The sequence below is a fragment of the Tetrao urogallus genome, assembly GCF_951394365.1.
Source record: "Tetrao urogallus genome assembly, chromosome: 7".
Taxonomy (NCBI): Eukaryota; Metazoa; Chordata; class Aves; order Galliformes; family Phasianidae; genus Tetrao; species Tetrao urogallus.
Window position 1 is genome coordinate 15,186,421 of NC_136820.1, and position 24,105 is coordinate 15,210,525.

A 24,105-nucleotide genomic window follows, 5' to 3' on the forward strand; every position below is an offset into this window, starting at 1 on the left:
TCTGTTATTCTTTTTTGAAATAAAATGAACAACATTACACAAAATTTGATGGCACTAGTATATATGTATTTATTACATATTATTATCATAAATATGACCAAGAGGAATGGCATACTTATTGTCAGCAAGGAACACTTTTGAAAGCACTCTTGCTGCTCCTGCATCAGGTAAAAGGACAGAATGTTGCATTCTTTATGGAGGGATAAGCTCTAAGAGCTTGTCATCAACTGATGCTGCAGCTGAGCATTTTTAGATACAAGCAACAGGCTTTGCTTCTGTTCTTAATCTCACTGTAGTTTTTAAGATAATTACAGAACAGCAGAATCTTATAAAGGAAGGCATACAAGCTCTGGAAAAGAAGCTGAATGCCTCTACAGGGGACATCTTAAAGTTCTTTCCTTTAAAGTCACATAATGTATTCAAGTTGCTTTCCCTAAACTCCCCAAAAGAGAATCTGAATATTTTGGCTACTGCCCAGGGATTTCTAAGTGCTGTTCCCACTACACTTCTGCTCAACTACTTTTTTCTTTCCCTATTCTACAAATGTTAAAGAACAAAAAAAACGTTCTGCGTATCAAGTAGATATTTCTCCTCCCTGGCCCTAACACACAGGAACTGTATGGTTAAAGCCCTGCTGAGATTTGCAGGCATAAATGTCAACTACAATACTCAAACCTTTTAACATATTTATTACTTCAGTCCTGATAGTTTTCCACTCCGTGGAATTAATTCCATAATTCAAAGTGCCACTTGTTAAAAAGCCAAGACATGGTAAAAAGCGTGCTATGATCACTGCTATCTTTACAGAAATACAGTGATTTCACTTCTCACAGCATACTTAAGTTTAATCAATTTTGAGGCTCTTGCTCTCTGTGGTATTAATCATTCACAAAACTTAGGATTCTTCTCCTCATTTTGTAGGTCACTTCCATAAGCATTCCTGTGCAACCTGATCAGAGACAGCACATAGCAGACTTTTCTGAGATGAGCTCATATGGAAAGGGACGTGGAAAAGAGACATGGAAAAGGACAGCATATTTAAGTAAGATATCCAGCCCCCAAAATATGCAAGACATATGTGCAAATGTGTATGAGGGAGAATGGAGGGAGAAAGACATTTGCATATGTACAAGTTGTACAATTCTGGACAATACAATACCTGTTAGGCTCAGAATTCAAGTAAATTTTAGTCTGAGTAGGCAAGCCTAACTCAAAAGAACAGAAGAAAGCATGCTCTTCTCATACATCTCAAGGTAAGGTAGCATGGGTTTAGTGTTACTCCAAAATCATCATAATTAAGAGTTACTTTGAGTAGTCATGATAGTGACATGCCTGCCCAATTCTACTTCAAATCCTTTTACATTCTTCACCTCAATAATTTCTTGTGACAGTAAGTTCCACAGTCTAATTATATGTATGAAAGACATATAATACCTTCCTTTTATTACTCTTATATTTGCCACCTTTAATTTCAATAGAATATATCTTTGTTCTTATGAGAAAAGAAAAACAGATGCTTCCAATTTATTTTCTTTTTCACTAGTATTCACTGCAGCATGAAGTGAACAGTTAAATAAACGACTTAAGTATTTCATCCTGGCAATGCTGTTCCAGACAGAGTGAACTTGCCTGCCTACTAGCAGAATTAGAGAAAAATGAACAAGTGAAGGAAGGAAAGAAACTCAAACTTCATGAATTCTGAGCAAGATTATGAGATAACATCAGAAAACAATTACAAATGTTTAAAAGTCCCCTACTCAATGCCAGAACATCCATATTTGAAGACAAAATCTACAAACTCTAAACAACTGAAATATAAGCTGTTGCTGTAGATGTAGTTGCTACTGAAGGAGTGGGATAATAAAAAAGAAAGAGAACCCATCACATCACCTAAGCTCTGATATCACATATATTAAATTCAGCATGCTATTTTAAGTCTGGTTGTAGAAGCTGTTATAGTAAACAGTTCCAACTTGCTTTGTGAGCATAAGCAGAATCACAGATGTCATCATCAGTGTCACAAATGAACAGTATAAAAGAAATTGATGCCACAGTTCTGCAAAGACATTTCTAGAAATTTTGCTGAAAGAGGGTACCTCCATATTTGCACATAACTGCTGAAAACTGCACCAGATTCAAGCATGACTTCAACCAAATGTTCTATAAAATAGCAGTCTCTATAGAGAGGCAATAAATTTACAAAAACAATGGAGGAGATTTCAGAGAGACATCACAGCATTACAAACTTATGACACTGGTTACAATTTCAGGGGAAACCCTGCTACTACAAGACAGTTTCAGATTAACAGTAGGGCTGTCCATTACCTAGGCTATAGGATTGATCCCTAGCTGCAAAGGTTACCTACCCTGAAACCCAGTGTCAGCCAGCAGAAGGCAGACAAAGCATAACTCCAACTTCCCTTGCTCTCCAGCAACAGAGATACTGCTGCAGCTATGTGCATCCAAACCAGCATCAGACCACTCATGCAAAATCACAGAACACAGGGAGCAAACTGACTTCAGAAATCTGGCAGTTGCTGCAGGAAATCCTACCCACCTGTCAAGTATCATTCATGCTTGCTCTGTGCATATTTGGATTGTTTTGGCTGAAACTCTCTCCTGCTAGATACTAAAAACCGCATGATAGTGAAACGGAAGTACAAAAAGAAAACCAGTATCCAACAGCACTGAGATCACAGTCCTTTTACACCACTCGACTTAAATGAGGGTTACAAATTCTTCATTTTGAATAATTTAGTTGTTCTTCTCTCCTTCTTAGGGAAATGATAAAAACAGTAAAACTGTTGACATCACAATGCCTCATTTTACAGTGTCATGGAATCCTGATCTTTGCACCGGTATCATTAATACACATTTGCTACAGGTCAGAAGGCATTACCTGTATGTGACCAGCTTTCAGGACTTGAAAGCAAGTTTCTGGAACAGAGGAACAGTTGACAGTATAAGTCATTTGGATCAGATCTTTTTTCTTTTTCTTTTTTTTGAGGTATACTTTTAACAATGAAAGAATTAATGAAACAAAGTGACCTTAGACAGCTTAAGTTCTTACTCTTCTAAGCCCAAACCCACTGAAGACAGAGGGAAAGCCACCAGTCTGCTCTGATCAGCCCAGGGCACAAGAGCACAACTAGCTCTTACTTGCTGGCAGAACTGGATGGAAAAAGGAAATCTAGGTTGCTGAAATATAAAATGAAGCGTTTTAATCAAGTGTGATGACATTCAGATTGAGTTTCCAATAAATGCTGTGCAGCTTTAAACAAACTTGAGTGGTAAAAGTAGTTCTTGTCATACGCACTCAATATTTCATGTATGAAATCAGGGTGTATATGCCTCCCATGTAAATAAACATGCAAGTGTGACACACACACACACACACACACACACACACACACACACACACACACAGTCTGTAGTCTCTGTAGGTACTCTAACTCAGTTCAGTGGCCATTAAAATAGCTACTGCTACAGCAATGGCACAGTAAAACTGCAGCTCATTTGGAACCAATAAAAGAGAATGTGCTCACTTTAGCCCCTTTGCTCAGATATTTTTGAGTTCGCACATGCTCTTATGCCATCTCCCATAATGGCAAATCTAGAATTTCATCATCACTTCAGCAAATTACTTACGCTGCAAAATGATGCAGCACTGATCACAGCTAATAACTTTTGCTCTCAGTCATGATGACAAACTTGGCCTTGCCATTTGCATCACTGGGACTAATGGGGGCAAGTCTGCATTGCCCTTGGCGTCTGATCTTATAACCTTTTTCTACAGAACTATTTCTGTGCATGCAAGACAAATGGAACGAAGAGAAAGGTAAGCAGAAAATAGCCCCTTACTTCCTCAGAAAGACAACTGCTTTCTGGCAAGTGAACTTGAAAGGGGTGTTTGCTAACTGTGCACACTCTGAACACCACTAGCAAGAAGTGGATCAGATGCAGCACTGTGTTCATAAAGCTGTTGAACAGATAATGTCTAAAGGTTTTTAAATTTCTAAGTTACTACACATTACCTTATAATCTACTAAAATGAAATCAGTGGTGAGCAAAATTTAACTGAGCTAAAACCTACATCTTTTATTTCAAAGACAAAGTCTGGCACCTACAGTATATTCCCATTTTTCTTGGAACAACTTAGCTACTGCAGAATACATACTGGGGTAGAACAAAGCACTGTTTTAAGAGCCTTCACTACTGTAAAGGATTTATCTTTAGATGCTGGCAAAATCCAAACACACATTCCATCTTACTAAGCATCTTTTCATCTTCACAGTTTGTTTCAGTTCTTTAAACCCAAGTAGAACATGCCCCCAACACTTACATGTGCCTTCCCAGCACACATGCTATAGCAGGAAGGCAACCAAGCTCACATATGTTTCTGCATAGTGGAAAGCAGGATCTAAGCCACCCATTAAAGCAAAACGGACTCAACTAAGGAAATCTAACTATTAAAAAAGTCTTGGCAGTCACTGTGACCAGTGTAGATGAAGATTTGTAAGAGAGGCTGCCCAGTGGCCGTTTTGCTGTTTTTAAACACTTCTCCCACTAGAGCTAAGAATGATCAAGAGACTCATCATCTCCACAAGTACTCCTACTGTAAACAGCTGAAGCTGAAAGTCAGATGCATTTCATGATTTTACTCCTGAGACACGCAGTTCTATTACTAGTATCAAAAGAGGTAAGAAAAAGTAACGGTAATTTAAGGCCTTGTTATCTTCAGCACTACTTGTAAAGAGGAATTTGAACATAAAATGACCACCTTTTGTAACCCAGCAAGGGTGCTAAGGGTTCACACAGGACCAGTCCCTTCAGGCATGCAAGCATTTGAAGAAAACAGCTCAACACAATTTCCCTCTTCTATATCAATGCCTTACTGCACGTATTTTCCTTCCTTTATTTGTGATGTGCTCTCTTGCTCTACAATTATTTAAGTTTCCTAAAAATCAGAGGACTGTTAACAGTCAAGCTAATGCTGAGGAGACAAAAAACAATCCCTGCCCTCACCCTTACCTCACCCCCAAAGCAGCACGGCATGCCCTAGCTTTTCTTATACTGTGAAACAGGATAATAAATAGGACTATGGAGCAACATGAATTTGAGCGTGGCATTATTACTATTATCTTTAAACAAACAGCCTATATGTTTGCTTTTCATTAGCTCCCTACAGTGGCAAAACTATAAACGTAAAAGTTAGAGACATAAAGGGAAAAAATGAAGTAGCCAATAGCAAAGACTTCAAAACCACAATCATTCGGTTTGTTTTACAGCTGCTTTACATAACAATAAAAGTGTAATATACCATGGGTTTTCTGGCAGTGTGTACACAGACAGCATCACATGGCAATAACAAGAGTAAGCACAAATGATCTCTTTGGAACAATTAAGCAATTTGAGAAGCACCACTATGTCCAAGAGCTAATGGGTCTAAAGAGATATAAAGGTCGAAAGTGTGCGTTTCTCTCTACTGACCAGCAATCTCACACAGAATCTCACACACATCTCTCCAGAAGAGAGAATAACTGCCTAATCATATTTATAATCCCTATCAGAGAATAACCGTATATAAAAACACACATTAAACAAAAAAGAGGCCTTCCCTCCAGAAGCCAAAACAAGGTGCATTCTTCCATCTAGCCACCTCAGCATAATAAAGGAAGAAAAATGATGCTTACTCTACTAGCATATAACCAGCTGAGAAAAATAAAATCACTGGATATACATAAAACCATAAGGTACTCAAGTTCAGTAGAGTTTGACACTTCTAAAGAAAGAATACGTAAATAAAACATAAGTTAAAACCCACAACTCTCCCAGTGACCTTGAACTCTATTAACATGAACACAGAGACATAGAAACACTTGTTTCTGCACACAGTTCATTAACTAGTTTCAACAAGGACTGAAATTTAGCCCTTGACCTAGCAGGCCATTAGGACATGACACATTCTCTTCTAGGAAAGCCAATCTAGCTAAACAGCACAGATTTACCAGTATTTTAATATTCAGAAAATGAGATTCTCCCACTGGAAGTAAAACATTTGCTAAAGCAGCAAATAGATGACTTTTCAAAGATGGCACTTAGTGTGTACATGCGAGATTGACTGCTAAAAATAGTGACCAAAGGATACTGCACTTGTGTGGCATACAACTGTGTACTTGGTAAATGCTTGCACAGGCTCACCTACTGCACATTTTGAATGTTTTCATAACCCCAAAATGAAGTTTACATGCATCCTCTTGACTAGAAACTTTTTAAGTTAATAAAATGCACTTTTCCAATGAGCAAAGAGTAGATGACAAATATCTGTTCTTAGATATTCTTATTGAATGCACACCTTGCATTCAAATTGCCAATTTGGATAACTTCAAGTAATTCAAGAACACTTTCTTCTTTCCCTTTCATCAAGCTTCATGTTATTCATGATCTGAATGCTTAATTAAAAAAACTACATATACATTCAGTAGTTCAGATGATCACTGCCACTTCATTTGCAACTAAATTAATAACATAAGAAATGTTTTGTCAATTCATTTTTTATTCCTCATAAACATTTTACTTCTGTCAACAAGAGAACCTTGCCTGTGGAGTTGGACAAAGGCAATGGCTTTCTGCTGAAGGATCAGAGTGATTAGCAGAAGAGAAAACGGTCCAGAACCCACTCAGCTCAGCAGGGCTGAGAGGCAGGAAGCCACCAACACAGCTCCATACAAGCCTGGGACGGATTGCAGAATGAGTGGCAGCTCCATGGGCCAGACCAGTCACACAGCTCTCTTTTGTAGAGCTTTACGCCGTTCCAGTGACCTGGTGCCAGTTAGACTGCAATGAAGAAACAGGAGATAAGTGCAAACAGAGCTGGCAATGGGTGCAAGGGACTGGCAGGTTTACTGCTGGAAAGGGATCTGGCGAAATACAGTTTTTCCCCATTGCCCTCTGCTCCTAAGGGCCACATCTAGCCCCACCCCATAATTTCAGTCTTTCTTGCTGTGTCACAGTTTAGCTGCCAACTCCAGCTTTGCTCTTTCCCCTCCCCAGCCCATTCATTCTCAATCAGTGAAAACTGCTGTAAATAGAATAGACTTCACTGGCTATAGACAACTCTCCTTCCCAGATCCAGGCCCCAGTCAGCACTCCTTTCTTATCTCTCCTGAAGACAAGCTGTGAACCACTAACAAATCCCACCCAGCTGTTCAGTCAGCCATGAGAGAGACCACAGCACATCCTCACTTATCCTCAACCCTTCTCTCCACTTCTACAGCTATAACAGGATCATAACAGCTTACTTAATCCTCACTGTAAAGTGTTACCATGCAAAGGCTCCACTGACCAAACACTATTCTTCAGACTTCCCTGGCAAAATCCAGTACTAGTTAAAGATGCCCTAAATTGCCACATCTATGATGTTCACTGTTGCAACAAAACATGTACCTGAGAAATTTCAATCCTAAATAATTTGTCTGAACTTTACATCTTCTCATAAGGAAGATTCTGCTATGAAAAGCAAACCAAAAGTCACTGTAAAGCGATGCACCAAGCACCATCTATGGGCTAGAAAATTTGCATTTGTTGGGAAAAAAAAAAAAAAGCTATCTACAAGACATACCTGATACATTACAAAACCTCAAATGTAACAGTATTTATAGTCCTTAGGAGCTTAGTACACACACTGAATACCAAGTACTTTGCACTGGAATGTCTCATCACATGTAATAGCTCTGCAATATAACTAATATTTCCCCACCAAACAGTTACAGTCTTTCTAGTTGCTGAGGTTGAAGGTGAAGTAGGAGCACACAGACAGCAAAGAGATTAGCTGTTGGACGTTGTCATCATTTCTGCTACTGTCAAGGAAATAAAAAATAAAAACAAAATCAAAACAGCACTAACACATCTCAAAACACATTACCCTACTACAATGTAATAGCATCACAAAGAAACAGCTGTGATAACCTTGATGTGCATAAAACCGGAAAACAACCAAATCACACATTCAAGGTAATACAATAGCTGCTGAATAAAGCAGCTCGCTTATTTATCTCAACCAGATAAGAAGGAAAAAAAAGTGATGTTGCAACAGAAGCAGAACTTAATTTTGGGGGGAAGAAAGAATACGGAGATATACACAAGCCCAAGGACTGGAGCTATTTTATTAAAGAACATTTAAATATAGCTAGAAATTTACATACCAGTTTGCAAACACCACCACCAACAAAAAAAAAAGTCCTTTGACCTCAAAATTTTACATTCTAAATTCAACAAGAGAAACGCACGAAGATTTACCCTTCACAAAAGCAAGGAAAAGTGTTGGAGAGAAAACAATGGCTTGCTTTAAAAGGTGAAGTGTAAAAAGAAGAGACAGGAACTTTTCCATAAAGGGCAGAAGTTAAACATTTTATGCGGCTAGAAGTGGTATCAATCAGACCAAGGATAAAGAAAACATTAGTAGACTGGAATGAGGGACAAAGGGGTTTGAGAAGGAGGAGGACAGAAGAACAGAAACTGAGTTTTTTGTAGGTACTCCACATAGAAACTACAGGGGTGGTGATCTAACTTAGTATTCTATTCCAGAGTGGTAAAAGCTTAGAGTAAGTGATTGTGGCCAGCGCCTCCAGCCCACACCATCCTTGTGCTCCCACAGCCACTGCACTAGGGATGTCTAGGGATGTTTAAGGGTACATCCCTGACTCTTTTCTTTAAGTCTGCCCACAAACCTGTTGGCCATGAATTTGCTCAGCATGGTTCTGAGCGTGCTGATGCTATCTGCCTCCACAACCTCCTGTGGCAATGGATTCCACAACTTCACTATTCACTGCATAGAAGGCCTTTTTCGTTTTAAAATGACTTAAGAGTTTCAGTGAACATCCTGTTTTTAGCATTATAGGATTTTGTGAATAGCTGTTCTTGTCATGCTTCTCCACCAAATGGTACAAAAGCAAGGTGTGCTCCTCTGGGAGATGCAGGAGGCCTTTCCTATTCTGCTTGCTTGCTTACTTCTCTTCTCTTCAGCCCACCTCCCTGCATTAATACTTCTGCCTTTATCTCCTTCTGCTCCTTTCTAGCTATCACTCCCTGCAACTCTCCGCTCTCCTTCCTACTGCTTGTTTTCTCACATCTCACTCATGCTCTTAATCATGCACTTCTAAAGATACAGGTGGTCAATCCATGGCTCAAGAACTACACGCAGTTCATGTAGCAGGCAGGAGAGACAAGCAAAGATACAGCTGGGGACCTGTTTCAGGCATTATATTCTCCCAGGTAGAGTAGATTGTGCCTTCCTGATTTGCAGACCATCATTAGCAGTATAAGATTGTACAAACACACTGACTTTATTGATATATGAATTTCGTACCTCCTGAGTAGGGCTGTAACAAAAGCAGCAGTGCAGAAACTATTGCTGTAATTTATATGCTTGCCTGCCTTTAAGAGCCACTCATTCTCAAGAAGAGGTTGACCCACAGATGGCTCTCCCCACTTACTGAAGAGGAGGATGCCCCATCTCTTCTGCTCTGTATAGAAAGCATTAACAAAGCAGAACTAAATCATTGGAATACAAAAAGAAATGATCATTCTATAGTTCCATCTTTGTCACAACTTTTTCCTTCAGCATCCAGGGCAAAATTACCTCAGCCACCCTGATGCGCTGCCTCTCGCAATCACCATTAAGGCCTTGCACGATCTTGCTGTCCGTAGGAACACAACATCCTTCTGCCTGGAGTGGTTTTACATCCTTTTCCATTCCTCACCTACAATTCATTTACTCACTCAGTCTCACCAATGCCTACAATCTAATTAACCTCATAAGGACACAAAGGGGATAGAACAAATTGGAAAAATGCTGTTCTAAAGAAAGCGTTACAATTTCACTAGTGGCTTAAACCCTGGGATGCAACTAAAAGACTAGCAGATGAAGAGCAAGCCAAAGGTTTGACACTAGTTACATTCCTAGTCAGGGATTTCCTAGGTCATTTTTGTAGCTATAACACATCTTCTTGCCTGGCTTCCCAGATCACAAACGTGCTGCATGATTTGAAGCAGGAAGGAAAGCATAGACACAGATTTAATGCAATTGAGGACTCCATTCTGACTCATGGTATTTTGAGATTTTATTTTGAATAGCCATTTAAGCATCCTGTCTTTGCTCTCTTGCCCATAGTCCCCCAGGTGTAAGCAAGTAGAAATGGTTTCATCAAAAGCCAAAACAATGAGATTCCCAAATTAAGAATTACCCCATCAAAAACAAAATTAGACAATCCTTATTGATAAACAATTTACAGGGAGGTTAAGGAGGGCACCAGCTATAAACGCTTGCATGCACTGCCTAATGCATCTCCTTTAAAAAGCTTACCGGGACACACAGGAAACAATGTGCAAATAGGGTATTACAGCCATCAGTTTGATTGATCAGAAAGTTCTGATGACATGACCTTTTGTGGAATACTACACTGTTGATATAATTGCTTTAAAACTATGTTATTACTAGTGTGTGCATTTTAGCAATCTTTCAAAACCATCTGCAACAGTTAAGCACCTCTTTAATTAAATATACTGCACTTTCTGTATTATTTGTAGGCCACTTCTCAGGGCTGCCTGTACTTTGAAATAATAAGCAATACACCAAAACTTTCCGGAAGTTCTCCACTTGAAATGGCATATCCCTAACAGTGATCACTTAAATTTTCACCTTAAAATTTCAGTGGAGATGTTCAAACTACAAGTGAAGCATTTTAGACAGCTACACCAATGATAGGCTTCCGTGTATGAAAATCTCTAGTGCCCTGGAGCTCTGCTGTTGTCTCACAGTATTCTGTTGAAGCTCCATATTTGCTTTTTTTCATCAATTAATCTACTGTAAAAAGTCACCTATAGCTTCAGAACTAATTTGTAGTGTTTCCAGGCCTTTTCACCCCTGTAAGGAGCTCTCTTTAAGACACTGGGCACTAAAAAGAAAGAACAACAAATACCTGTCTCCTCGTCTCTCCTTAATAGATGCTGCAATCAGTTTCACTGGCAAAAATCTATTGTTGAGATAAAGCAGAAAGAGCATTAAATATTGGCAGTCCACCTTCCACAGGAAGTACCTCTGCTCTAGCCAAAAGCATTTGCTCCTGCCTTTAGAACTGCCAGTGCCAGTTCAAGATTCTCTAGCTTTCAGCAAGTCCAGCTGCTCCAGGGGAAAAGGTGAGAAATCCAGTTTTCTCAACAATCATTAACATCAATACAAAAAGGGCAAAATATTAACATGCTGATTTGGTTTACGCTCACTTTTGACTCTAAAAGTTGAAGCCCTTGGAGGAATCGAGGGCTTCGATTCTGTACTGATTCACAGAAACACAGAAGCACAGAAATATAACCAGATTCTAAACCATTAATCACACAGCCTCTTTAATCCAATTACTTTGTATTTTCTCTTAAACAAATGAACTGCCAAAACTTGGATTGTACCCAGTTACTGAAACAGCTCAACTTAATCTTACCTGATCTATATTTTCAGTTGTGAAATCAGAGAGGAAATGGGGGAAGATGTACTGTCTGATTTTACATCTGCCATGAGTTATAATCTGTACGCCCCACTCTCCTTTCCTCCCCCATCTGCCGTCATAGGGTGTGCAGGTTAATAAAGAAAACAACACTGCATGCTGTATGTTGCAGTTAAGCATACAGATCTGTAATATATTCTCCTGGTGATGTCAATTAGCCCCTCATACACAGAAAATATGTATTAAATGCACTGCAGTAACCACTACACTTTCCACAAATGCCTTGGAAGACCAATTGCATGCTGATGAAATTTGCAAATTGGCAAGAGAAACAAGAAAACCCTTCTGAATTCCAAAGTGTACAGTGTTTATTTTGACAGTTTAGGTTTATTTATAGTACTTGACTATACATGCTCTCTAGTTCCTCTTGTAAAATAATGAAGTCAGTATTTAGACCTCCACTGCTAAGCCTCAGAGGGAAAAATAAGTATAAACTTATTTCACTCAAATAAATGTACAGATTGGCAAGATTCTACTATAATCACTAAATTACATCATTAATTTACCTTAGTACTTTTAAGTACTTTCTTTCCTGGAGAAAGAACAGCCTTTTACTTCACATGTGGTGTGCAAGTCTTCACAGATATGCAGCAATCTCTTAACCCATTCACACAAAATAACATACTTTTTCTGTTTGGCACATGAAACATTTGTAAAGAGAATCACAGAACCACAGAATGGCTTAGGTTGGAATCTCAAAGATCCCCTAGTGGGTTGTATGCCCAGGGCCCCATCCAACCTGGTTTGAACATATCCAAGGATGGGGCATTCATAGCTTCTCTGGGCAGCCTGTGTCCCCGTGCTTCTCTACCCTCTGACTGAAGAATTTCTTCCTAACAGCTAACCCAAATTTCCCATCTTTTAGTTTAACGCCATTACCTCTTGTCCTATCATGTAATAAGTTGCTCCCTTTCCTGCTTTATTAGTTCCCTTCAAGTACTAGAAGGCAGCAAAGAGGTCTCCCCAGAGCCTTCTTTTCTCCAAGCTGAACAAGCCCAGCTCCCCCAGTCTTTCTCCATAGGTGAAATGCTCCAGCTCTCTCATCATCCTTATGACTCTCTTCTGGACTCACTTCAACAGCTCCATGGCTTTCTTGTACTGGGGGCCCCAGGCCTAGATACAGTACTCCAGCTTAGACCTTACAAGGCCAGAGTAGATGGGGACGGCCACCTCCCTCTCCCTACTGGCCACCCATCTTTGGATGCAGCATTGGTCTATCGCATGCAATTGCAGAAAAGCACAGGCAGAAGCTGCAGAAGTCTCACAATTGAGACTCCTCCTACTGAAGAGCTGCACAAGCTTCTCAACAGCCTCAACCCCCCGGAATGACTTCCAACAAGGCAGGTTGGCTCCATCACAGTCCTAGAACCACCTCTTTGACAGCAGGGCCAAAGTCACTGGCCTGTCAGGCTGCATCTCAGCTGCTCATCAGCTCCCAGTCACTAACAATCTGCCCTTGGTGGCACGTGGCATCCTCAAGTGCAAAACTGTCCACTATTGCTTCATCTCTGCCCTAGGCCAGCCAGCTCTTTCTGTGGTGATAATTTTGTCTTCATATTTAAGAGATTCAAGCCCTTTCACTGTAAATACTTCACACACATTTCCCATTTATGTCTATGAAGTACCATGCACATATCACAAATACTTCTTAAAACAAAACCAGACATATCACCCACTGCTATATACAAACATTCAACAGAAAAACCAAGGCGTGCAGAGTTGGAATACAACTGAAATTAAACCAAATTAAAGACTGCATAACGCAAAACATACAATTTGTCAGATAAAACATATATGCAGCGTAATAAATACAGTTGCACAGTGCCCTCCGAGGGCAGCAAAGCTGCAAGTCAAATAATAAAATTAAGTGGTAGACAAGAGAGTGTGCACAGAAGGGATTTCAGCCCCTTTTGTTCTGAGCCGTGGTACGATTTCACAGCCGCTCTCAAGATTCATCGTCCCGATATTTGGCATGCAAGAGCACAGAACGCAGCTCATATGGGAATTGCTGAGCTGGGATGTGCCAAACAGAATCTACTGTGGAATCAGGGAGCTACCACCATGGGAACCCAGCAGCCTTGCCTGTAAAATGAGTGATTTTTTTTTAAAGGGAGCCAGTAAAAAAACAGAAACATCTTCAGAAATGTGAACTCCTGGAATATTAGCTAATCAATCTGCAGCAAAAAAGCTGCTGCCCTGCTGCTATTGTCTGAGCGCGTCAGGCAGAGGACTTTCCCCACAGGAGCTGCTACCTACAGACATTCAGAATCACCACGTACAGAAGCAGTGTTATTTTTATGGCTTGTGAGAGCCCATACACAGCTGTGGAGGATCTCTAAATTTGTTAATATATCGTTTCAAAAGGAAGAGTTATTTCTCCAGGGACACTGCGCCAAACAAAGAGGGGGGGGGGGGAAATGGTGAACCACGGGTAGTTTGTATGACAACTGTATTTTTCAACTACACACTGCTCTAATTAGGAAGGTCCTCCTCATCTTAGGGCTGGGAAGTTCTCACAGAAAATATCCCCGTTTCAAAAACTACAGGGGGAGACGTGAATGAAAACAAGGAGTGCTAAAATCCCTTGTACAAGCTGAGAATTTTCATTAAACATTATCTGCACTTTTACTTATCTATCTCTGTTGTGGTTTTGTTTTTCAAGGAAGGAAAATCACCATTTGTGTCATTCTTGCTCTAAGAACGCGTGTGCATATTAAAAACAAAACTAACCTGTCTTACTCTAATTAATACTTTTAATTGCAAAACATAAGATCACAAAGTTCTAGCTAGAATAGGTCCACGTGCAGGAAGGTTTATTCCAAGTGTGAAAATAATTTAGAAAACAAACAATGCTACAGCTTAACAGTGACAATCCATCCTCAGAGCGCTGTAGAAACAAATGCAACCCAAACAAATGCTAGACTTCCATAGTGTGTAGATGAAATACATTAATTGGAAGAGGATATCATTGAGTTCAAAGCAGCCTTTATGCCACACATTTTCTGCAGACTTCTCTCTGGCCAAGCAACCTTAATTCCACGCCACAAAGTCTTGAAAACTATGAATATTCCACCTATTATAGCACAGAGCGCTGCTCCTACCATCTACACTGAGACATATATTTATTAAGTGCTGACAGTTAACTTTCACAAGACTCTTAGGGAGATCTGGTCCTTATTCTGTGAATTTACAGAAATGGGGCTGAAGGAGCCAGGAAACACAACTGTATTTTATTATTCTTTAAATAATGAATCTGTGATGGCATTTCACTCTGAAGCGATGGTAAGCCTTCCAGGCAAATGTCTCCTTCAGCAAAGATTTGAAAATTATTTTTGTTTAAGTAACAGCTGGTCTTGCCTATACGGACTTAAATGAGCCATGTGGAGACAAACTTGTTTCAGTTTGGGTAAGAAAGATTAAAAAGCATTAATTCTAGTTAATATCCATTTTGGTCCCTCTACACAGATGGAAAAATACCATTAAATTACCATGCTTACATACAGTCAATACCAGACACCCAATAAAGCACAAATTCAAAGCCCTGCTCACAGCACAACCAACACACACAGTTCAGCGGCAAGTTAGCCTGAAACAAAGGAGATTTACATTCATTTCTCCACTTTGCCACAGACTTCCTGCATGACCTTCAACGAGTCACTTAGTTTTTGTGAGCTGCATCTCCCTGTCTGTAAAATGGGGGAAAATCATTTGTTTCATAACCTTGCAGCCATTAGCAGATTCACTTTCAGGAGACACTTAAATATGGAGGTCAAAGAGATGACTTTTATAAAGAGCATAAGCAGTATTTAAACTTTAATTAACTTCTGTTAAAGCTTTAGAAACCTCACCACAGTGATAGAACCAAAGCTTTGGTGCAGGCGCTTTGTGTGTACCTACACACAAAGAAGGTCTGCCTCCACAGCGAGATGGAAATGCATTCTGACATCTGCAGGCAGTTGTCAGCGCAGCCTCCCATGACCCAATGCAAAGATATGCCATACTGCTATCCCCAAAGCATACATCAGGCCAGAAGTCCAGTGCCTCCAAATACCTGAACAACAATACCTATTGTTCTAAACCAACAGCTGCAACTTTCTGATATCATACAAAATAGGAGATGGAATCACCAGGTACCAGCTCAAAAGATTTAAAGCACCTTAGGACCAGACAGTTATTCTCCAATCCATCTATACCACCAACCACTTCTGTACTTGATAGCAACATTTAACTGTTCTAACCTAACACTAGTGTCACAAGTCAAATCATTTTGTGGACAGCAGAAAATTAAGGATCTCTATGACGCTGGCCTACTAAAAACATAATAAAAAAGAAGCAAGAAGTACTCAGCCAAATGCTACACAGACACACAGACACACACACTGCAACAGGACACTGATGAAAATGGCACTGCCACCACCAGAATTCACAAAACTGTAAAGAGTAAGTCTTTTAAGAAAATATTGTCAAGTTTGAAATCCATTTGTTAAAGCAAGCCAAGCATATACTGCATTCCCTCTATAAAAGGAACAGTAGCAGGCTGCATAAAACCAAAATCACACCATGGGGAGCGGGACAAGAGGCACAAACAGGTTACCAGAGATTATGAAGCAGCCAAAAGATGGACCAGCACCAGGTAAGCCTTTGGGGGGACAGAGGCAAGCTATGGCAAACCAGAAGCAGTGAAACTACTGAGGGGAGAGGAAGTTTTGGGATAAACTTCCCCTCATATTACTGACATATGTATGAAACCCACACATCTGCTCAATCAGAGGGTGTTGAGTGTATTGGCATTATTTATTTATTTATTTATTTTTAAGCAGTTGATTTGTGGGTCACATACATGAAAATTTGGTCACTGCAAGCTACAAAACTAAAAATGAAACTCATCTGAATGTAAGCCATTTTGTTTGAAATATCAAATGGTTTTCATTATTTGTACTAGCAACTTATATGTGGTGTTTTATAAGAAAAAAACCAAAACAATTCTTACTAAGAATCGTTTACAACCTAAAGCTTTTCCCTTCAGTTTGCAGAGTTGCTGTGGGACGCATTAAATAACCTGAACTCCCATTACTGCAATAAGACTGCAAGAAGAACAACACTTTGCAGTGAGGCCAAAAATTAAAGCACTGCCTACCACAAACTGCCTTCAAACACAGGGCACTGTGCAAAACAGGGGGAAAAATTCCAAATATTTCCAAAATAATATAGGATGCAGTTTCAGATCCATTTTTTAAAATGTGACTTCTGAGACTCTGGCACCCCTGAAGTGAGACCTGAAAATACGTGCACAGGCAAAGGCTGCAGAGGGGTGAGAGGCTTGAGGGCAAAGGGAAATCAAGGATGGGCAAAGCAGTGAAGATGGAAATTGAAACTAAGTTCCAAAACCTGTATTTAATACCTTCCTCACAGCGTGCCAGTAACACTCATAGGAAAAAAAGAAAAATAAAGGAAAGCAGTGACAATGCTAGCAGGCTTCCCCAGAGGAAGTTCTGGCAGCTTTAAACATCATGCAGCAACACAGTTCTCTCACTTGCTTCATATCCTCACCCTCACCAACTATTTTTTTTCCCGCAAAGCAGAGTTTTCTCCATGGCTGTGATAACTGAAACTCGCCCCAGTGTTGTGGCAATCAGTACCTGCCTACCCTTTTACCAAACAGCTGCTACAAAAGCAAACTCCCTGTGCTTGAGCGTGCAATCTGAACCTTGTTAGCCATAAGCAGAGCAGTGCTTCACTCTTGGCACTCTCTTTATTGAAGTAGGATGGCTTCCACCCCATGTTGAGCAATACCAAAACTTCTTTGGTCACACACAAGCCAAAACCTCTCCATTCATGTTTTCCTACTTACCAACACTCTAAGAGACACAGCAGCAATTACACCAGTTTCACATACTGTTTGCAAGAGTTGCCAGCTCTCACTGTCACTCATTTGCAGGTTGGAAAGAATGCAGAATACTTACATTACAGGTGAGAATTAATCATCGCTAACTGCACTATGAACTAATTATTGCTATTAGAAATATTTATAAAGGGTGAAACAACACAAACTTACTACGCAGGCCTTAAGTGCATTATCCACAGTTGCCTATGTAATTAAAAAATTCACAGCCATATTCTATTTTGACAGATAGCCTGCTAGCTCTGCTTTACCTGCAAATGATGCCAATTCAAACAGGAACAAATTAAGGATCTAACATTATTTACACAAACCTTCAGGTGAAGCCTGCAATCTGACACACTTGTACATTATCACAACTTTGGGATAGATTCAGACTGCAGTCCTGGCACCTCAATCACCCAGACTGTTATATACAGAGCAAGCTAGGCTCGATGCCTTTCTGAGACATGCTTCTGGGTTTTTTTTTCCCCCATGAAAAAAAATAAATAAATAAATAAATAATCAGGATATGGTGAGAGGAGGAGGAGGAAGCATGTGGACTTCATCTTGACCACTGAGTCAGGATGCAGACGGGACAGACACTTCCAAACCAGCAGCTGGAGCTCTGGTAATACACAGGTAGTCATTAATGTCAACAAAACAATATTGACCTCTGAAATCTCTAGCTATAACATCAGTTATCTTCCAAGCAGTACGAAAATCTTAGTATCAATCTTGACTTCTACTGTACTCATATGCCTCAACTTATTCCTTATGTCACTAATTACGTGCCTTGGGACTGATACTGAAAGAGTGGCTCTGGACCATTAGGCTTACCTGTGCATCAGTGCTGCCCTGCAGACCAACAATAGCAAAATGCTTCAATAAAACTATCCACGTGCATTTATGGCTGACACCTCAATACCAAAGAGACCAAATTAAACAGTTATTTATAAACAGAGTTTTCCCTAACTGCTGCTATCATCAACATTAAAAGGCCTCAAACCTACTTCAGGCACAGCAAGAAAATAGGAACAGAGTTGTGCTTTGGCAACAAACCAGACTGAAAGCAACTTTCCTCTTGAATGAACAAGCATAACCAAAGATGTTACACTACTACTGCCTCCTCCCCAAAAGCAAAGAGGCTTGGGCCACCAACCACTGAACTGAATCAACTTGCTAGATGCTTTAAACAAAAGGTACAAGTTCCTAAAACTTACTTAAAAACAAGCTGTTCCACAAAGGGCAACCAAACAGCCCTGCTTGTTATTTCATAGGCTAATGCGCGTGCTTCTGTAGGGCACCCACTGAGTGATGAATTCACACTTCCACTGTAAGACACTCTTTAGAAAAGAACTCTGAACTAAAAAGCTCAGAGCATTTTGCTATTTCCTGCTTCTCTGTCAGGACTCTTATTTACGTAAGATTAGAGCAGCCAGGCAATAGATTTATAAACCAGAAAAAAAAAACCACCAACCAAACAAGGAGAGTTTCATACTCTTCTTTATAGGCTAGTTTCAGAAATAGACACAAAGCAGCATGACAGATACAAATGCAATTGTTAGAAAACATCAACAAAACAATCCCCAAAACAAACAGTAAACATATCAGCACACATATAATAATCTCTGGAGGCCCCCCCACCTGGAAACTATTTAAAGTCATCCAAGCATGCAAAAAGTACTGTCAGCCATTCAGCTGAGCAGCCCTTCCCCTGCCCTCCTCAGGACCTCTGAGGACAGCTACAAGAAACGCAAGCATGGTTCAGCTCCTCTTCTTCCCCTGCCTTCCCCAGAGAAGAAATCAACACCAACCTGCAGTTGGGAGGTGGATCTAAGGTGATGTCAGCCAATTCCTTCTGAATCCTGTGGCAATAAAAGCAAAAAAGGAACAAAGGTAAGTCACTGTGTAGGACAGCAGTTAACACTTACGCCTTACAGACATATAATGTCACCGCGAGTTTGCAACACTACGTAAAGCAGAGGAACATTCGGTTATAGCCTCCCACCCATCTGAGCACACTAAGCAGCACAGACACCCTATTACAGAGGCAGAAAAGCAGACAGGCACTGCAAACTGAGCTGAGAGGTGTATCACTCTGCACTCCCACAACAGTTCCAACCACAAGGGCAGTGGAAAAGATTGTCGTCTTTACTCTGCCAGCCAGTCTGTAAGTGAGGGGGATCCCTCTGCGAATGCGATGCACCAAGGGCTAGGAGGAAACCACAGTCAAAAAGAAAATTTGTCTTGCTGGACTGAAAGCAGCAGTCATCACCAAATTGGATCCACTCTGCTGCTCATCATCACCCTGAGAAAGAAACACCAGTCCCAAGGGAGTGAGCAACTGCAAAATTCCTGAGGACACTTAAAGAAAAGGGAGTATCTATCTCCGAGGCTCCAGCACACTCCTGCAGCTTTTCCCTCCCCTAAGAACCATACCACATCCCCACATCCCTCCCCCCAGAATGCCAGACGCTCCCTCCCTTCACCACGCTCAGACAACACCCAGTGCTCCCTGCCCGGACTATTCTAGGCTCAGCACCACACTGCTTTTGCCACAAAATACCCAACCAGCTATCATCCCCTTCCCTGGAGTCCCATTACTGTCACTCAAGCTTCCCCTCCGGATCTCCCCACCCTCTCTCCTCCTTTAAACTATGCCAGCGTCTCCTGCCTCTCTTCCACTTGTCATGCATGAGAACCACAACCTTTTCATACTTACAATCAGCAGGCTTGTAAAACTATCCTCTTTTTAAAATAGTTTAGGGCACGACATGTAAACACCACTTACTGCTATCTACGAGCTTGCCATGGAAACGTGCTGAGTGGAGATCTGGAAAAACCAAACTGCCTTAACCCCACAAAGCCACGGCGAACTTAGCTGTGATGACAGGACATTTGCATAAAACCCCAGCCACTTTTCACACCTGAAGACATAACCTCTCTGTGCTGCTTGACAAAGCTCTGCACTGAGATGGTTTATTATTCTTACTGGAGCACTCTCAGTTAGCTTGAAAACTTCCATTTGTCAGCTTAACTCTCTGGAGCAGGATGATGCTGGACTTGGGTGAAACACAATAAATAGGAAAGAATAACAGCTCTTTTCTTTTTTTTAAAAAAAAAAAAGAACAACAAAAAAACCTGAATGGCTCCAAGAGTGTGTGCTGATGAAGAAAGCTGACTGTCATAGCATTTCTCTCACATATAGACATTACTTTGGAACAAAAACGATTTCATCCTCAAAAACTGCCCCTAAAACACTATGTGCCATAAGCAAAACCTATTTTAGAGCAGAATGTGCACAAGTGGATGTGCAAGTGGATTATTTATTTTACTTCACATCGAGTCATACACCAAAAATTCAATATAAGCGATGAACAGTCAGAAAAGCAGCAATACATTCAGGGGGGGAGATTTAGAGCTACATTACACCACTTCCACTGATTATATGCACCCTTCCAGTGCAGGTGGTTTAATAAAGCCCCAAATCTCCCTTTCATCAAGCAAACTCAAAATTCTTCACAAGCATTAATTAATCCTCAGAGCAGAAAAAAAAAAAAAAAAATCCATTATATATTCATCCCAATCTACAGAGAGGAAGACTGATGTTGAAATTAAATGCTTTACCCAGGACCACAGAGCTGCCAGAAGCAGAGAAGGAATGAAGGTCTTACATACCAATCCTACATCCCTACTGCTGACACAAACAAGGAAAAGGAAAGAGACTGGAGATAATTGGGGAGCAGCATGACAGCCAGGTGGAAGAAGAGACGGGAAAACACTTGGGATGGAATTGAGGCAGAAGCAGGATAAGAGCCCAGAGCACAGGAAATCTGGGCACATTCACTACACAGTGAGGCTGAAAAAGTGAGACAATGGCAGCTCAGTGTGGAAAGACTAATATAAGACTAAAATAAGTGATAGAGATGAGGAATGGGAGCAACAAGAGAGCAGCAGAGGAACAGCAAAATCAAATGAGGAAGGAGAGAAGATGCAGCAAATCAGTAAGAAAACTGACTGCAGCCTCACCTCTTGGCACTGGTAGACAGCAGCTTAGAGTTTTTACTCATGCTGACTTTGCTTTCCTTCTTCTTAGGGGTGCTTGTCTCTTTCTCTGTCTGTTGGTTGGAGGATGAAGATGAGGAGGAGCTGGTGCTGGCCCTCGAATCGTCATCCGACATAGCGACCCCCCCACCACAACCCCAACCTGGAGAGGAGACACCACGGGGCGTGGGGAACAAACGGTGAATACACACACAGAGAAAGGCAGCTGATAATCTCACTCTGTGTTTAGGCTATACTCCCTTTAAAGGGTCCTCGTGTCTCCCTCTCCTCCTCAGGCGCTACAGTCAGGCAGGAGGAGCAGCAGCTGCTCCTGCACCATTAACGCTGAAGGAGAAAGGGACTTTCAAAGCTTCTTCTCAGGAAGCAGCGAAAGAAGGGACTGGAACAAGGACAACCACAAGGCTCAGGGAAGCTCACAGCAATTCCTTCTAATCTCCCATGCAAGAGAAGCCATCAGAACCTACCAACAGCCAGTCTAGGGTGCAAGGGACAAAAATGGAGCAGCTTGGGCCTCTGCGGTGGGAGGGAATTGGGAAGGGATGGGCTGAGGATGACTACTGCCAGCACTGGGATGGAAGTGGGGCATCGGGGAGAGATCCCAACGGAGGATCCCTGAGCAAAACCTGTGCCCTCTGGATCAAAACCCACGCCTGCTGGATCGGGTGTTGGGAGCACTGTGAGGCATAAAGGGACCAGAGAAACAGGGGGGCTTGGGGACAAGAGCACATGGGGGGGCCCACTGAGGCCCGCTGCACTGCAAGGCACACCGGCAAGCGGGGCTGTGCTGAGTGGGGGGGAGGGGGAGAGGAAAAGCAGGGCCAAGGCCTAGCGGGGTGAGGGCCCGGGGAGCAGCGGGGGGGGAAGGGGGTCAGCTCTTCCATGCGGGCAGCCCGGGGCAGGAGGCAGAGCGGGGGGCACCGCGGGGCAGGGCTGGTCCCGAAGGGAACCGGGAGCCGTCGGGAGAGAGGGGGCACCCGGCAGAGCCGGCGGACGCTGGGGGGGGTAGGCGGGGGGGGGCTGCGGCGGGCACAGGGCGAGCGGCGGCGTGCCGCGGGGGCCGGCACCGGGCCGCCTTCCTCCCGAGGCCGCTGCCCCCGGGGAGCCCCCCGCCGGACGCCCCCTCCGCTGCCCGGGGAGAGCCGGGGGCCGGGGGAGCCGGGCGCACTCCCCCGGCGAAGGGCCCGCAGGCCGGGCAGCGAGGGGCAGGGGGGACAGCGGTACCTGACAGCCCCGGGCGCGATCCCCCTGCCCCGCCGCCTCCCGCCCCATCGCCGGGCCGCGGCCGGCCCTGCCCCTCGCCCCTGCCCCCGGGAGCGGCGGGGAGGACGGCGAGGGTTGCCCCGTCCCCGTACCTCTCCCTTTGTGTCTGGCTGCTCCTCCTCGGTGCGGCTGGGCCTGGCCACTCGTGTCTCTCTCGCTGGGAGAGAAGCGGAAGTGCTGCAACAGCAACTATTAAACAGGCAATGGCTTCCCTAGCTGCCTCCCCCACCGCCGAGCGGGGCTGGGGGGCGGCGGGGCCGGGGCGACACCCGGCGCGGCCTCACGGCGAGCGGGGATCGGGGGGAGCTCGGGGAGCCCCGCTCCGGGGCTGGGGGGGATCCCAGCAGCCGCAGCCTCCCCCCTCCCCTTCGGCGGGTGCTGGGGAAGGAAGAAAGGGGCGATCGGAGGGTACGGGAGTTCGTAATGGGGATCCTCGGGAAAGTGCGCTGCAGAGGTGCCGGCTGTGAGGGTAACCCCGGCTGCCGTCTGCGCTTCAGTGCCAAAGCCCCAAAGGGACGAGGTGGAAGCAGGTGGCTGAGAGAGGGGCAAGCTGCTTCTTTAAGGCTGAGCTGAGCCGGTGCTGTTGGGTCCGAGGGGGGGAAGGAGGGGTGCTTTTTGCTTTCCCCCTATTCTCACTTCTCACCTGCTTTGTCCCTCCAGCACCAGCAGCAACTTCTCACCTGTCTCAGTTGGAATGCAATAAGAAAAAAAAAAAAAAAAAAAAGAGCCCAGCCCAAACCCCCACACATCGAGCCCCGAAGGAGCCCCGTCAGCTCTCACCTGTTCCGGCCCCACCGCAACAGCTGGATGTCCCCTGCCCCCCAGGCCAGCCCCGAGCCCGCAGCAGCGCTCGCCTTCGCCTGGAGTTCAGGATTCCATTGTCCCCCACGCTGCACTCGGTGACATCACTGACACACAAAGAAGGGGCACTTCGTGATGTCATCAGCGCTTGCTAGGAGAGGGAACGAAATCCTGGGCTCGGGGCTTGGCAACCTCAGTGAGAAAAATCCCCTTCCATTTTCCAAAGGTAAAACTATCGGGGATATTTATTTTTCCCCGAGTCCCCGGCGGGAGCAGCAGTCAGCCGGCTGGGGTGCTGTTGCATTGTGCTTTCCGGGCTCCTTACTCTTCTCCCCGAAATACTGGCGGCCGATCCCTCGCTCCCTGCCCGCCCCGGGAAGCGAAGCACCGTGGCTGTGGCAGCCGGCACCCCCAGCCAGCAGCCCACGCCGGCCCGGAGCCACGCCAAGCGGCCGCCCGTGGGCTGCACCCGGGGTCAGTTTGGCTCAGCGCCGCCACTTTCCACCGCGCACCGAGGGATCCCGTCTCGAATTACTTGACGGC

The 24,105-nt window shown here is 43.2% G+C and overlaps 1 protein-coding gene across 1 annotated transcript in view; it reads right to left on the minus strand.

The window, feature by feature from the left end:
* Positions 1-23,704, minus strand: part of LOC306948917 (ubiquitin-conjugating enzyme E2 E1-like) — a gene marked incomplete at both ends in the record, with an annotated part of 43,805 nt that extends 20,101 nt beyond the window's left edge. Inside the window, 5 exon segments of the mRNA XM_079538651.1 lie at positions 19,251-19,301; positions 21,466-21,637; positions 21,640-21,643; positions 23,542-23,622; positions 23,624-23,704. Coding sequence (XP_079394777.1) covers positions 19,251-19,301; positions 21,466-21,637; positions 21,640-21,643; positions 23,542-23,622; positions 23,624-23,704 — 389 coding nt within the window.
* Between the last annotated feature and the right edge of the window lie 401 nt (positions 23,705-24,105).